Below are 1824 nucleotides of genomic sequence, written 5' to 3' on the forward strand. Positions count from 1 at the left end.
TTGAAATATTCTTATCGTTGAATTCTTTGTTTTGGTCTCGACACCTTTGATGTTCTTCTTAAAACAAAATCCTGTTTGGAATTTACTTTTTTTAAATATTGATTAAAGGCACAACAAGCTTGAAGTATAGTTTCCCAAGACACTACAGCTTTGGAAGTCACAATTAAAACTATGGCAGCCATTTTCTCGGTAATTTTAAGTACCTCTGACACTTGGCGAATGCTACCAAACTCGTGAACAGTCATCAGACTGCGGGGGGTATTTATCTTCGTCGAGATAACAACAAATAACAAAAGATAAAAACAAATAACAAGAAATGATAACTGATGACAACAAAAAACAACTGAAAAACAACAAATAACAACGGATAACACAAAAATACTTTGATTCCAGCCTCAAAGATCGATATTCATGTGGTCAACCAGGCCCCAACTTTACGTGCACAACTCCGACATTTGTCTTTTTTGTAGTTATCAGTTGTTATTTGTTGTTATCAGTTGTTGTATCCATGTAGAAGAAAGATTTTGAATTCTCTATGTTGAATTAATTTGACTATTTTGATATTTGAACTTTCATTGCTGCATTTGAGCTTTCTATTTTGATATTCGATCGGGAAAAGGTGTAGAACATTTCGTTTCTGACCTTATGGTCTTAGTAAAATTCATAACGGAAAAAAATGTCGAAGAGGACTTTGTAATTCAAAGGTCTAAGGTAGCGCCATACCATTTCACCTTCCTCACCAACGTTTGTTTCGTATCAACAGCGCAGGGAGCTGCCAAGCTGCCATCGCCAACACAGCCATGCTGGTCCAGGTCTTGGACGATAACAACGACGGGGTCATCAGTCAGCCAGAACTGAACAGTCTGTTCGTATCTTTGGCTGGTAAGCTTTTTAAAAAAAAAAATGCAGGTATTTTACGCTGCTATCAACACAATTTAGATCATTGGGGGGGGGGGGGATTACAACCCTTCCTGTAAGGTCAAGCTGGACTGAGAGGGGTACAACATTCCAGTAAAAAGACAGCAATACTCAATAAAAACAAAATGTTCTCCTCGAGGGAATCGAACCCAGGTTTCTTGGTGCGACAGCAAAGCGCCTATGTGCTACACGAAAGACGCTGGTAGTTGGTAAGCTGAGAATTCGTTTTTGTTGTTTTGTTTGATGCATTAATATACGTTCTGTGCAGAAACAAATCCATCCATCCATCCATCCATCCATCCATCCATCCATCCATCCATACATACATACATACATACATACATACATACATACATACATACATACATACATACACTCTTTCTCTCTCTGGTAAACGAAAACGGCCTCGCTCATAACTATGCACTCAGGCGCTTATATAATTTGCATTAATTATCAGTCTCTTGTCTTTAAGTTTATGAGGGTAACAAAATCTCACGGTTTCATTGTCGGGGGGCTGAGTGGAATTATGAATGACCGCCTATAGATCGAAGCGTTTCTGTGTACGTTTCTTTTGACCTTTCATGCGAAGGCTTCTAAGCTGTCAGAAGACTCGCTTCTCGAGAAGTGTTTACCGCGCCAGTTGTTTCAGGAAGACCATGGATGTTATTATTGATTATTAAGTTAAGTAAGTGTTTTGTGATGGTGTGTGTGTGTGTGTGTGCGTGCTTGTGTGTGTATGTGTGAGTGCATACATGTCAACGTGGATGTGTGTGTTTGCATGAGTGTATGTATGAATGTATGCGTTCGTGTGTGGATGTGTGTGCAGATGTATGTGTGTACGTGTGTGTGTGTGTATGTGTGTGTGTGTGTGTGTGTGTGTGTGTGTGTGTGTGTGTGTGTGTGTGT

The 1824-nt window shown here is 39.5% G+C and overlaps 1 protein-coding gene across 1 annotated transcript in view; it reads left to right on the top strand.

The window, feature by feature from the left end:
• The window catches only part of LOC101846958, a gene marked incomplete in the record, with an annotated part of 21484 nt that overhangs the window by 12573 nt on the left and 7087 nt on the right, over positions 1–1824 (top strand). Inside the window, 1 exon segment of the mRNA XM_013081846.1 lies at positions 764–882. Within this exon segment, the coding sequence (XP_012937300.1) occupies positions 764–882 (119 nt within the window).

The sequence above is a fragment of the Aplysia californica genome, unplaced genomic scaffold (assembly GCF_000002075.1).
Source record: "Aplysia californica isolate F4 #8 unplaced genomic scaffold, AplCal3.0 scaffold00148, whole genome shotgun sequence".
Lineage (NCBI taxonomy): Eukaryota > Metazoa > Mollusca > Gastropoda > Aplysiida > Aplysiidae > Aplysia > Aplysia californica.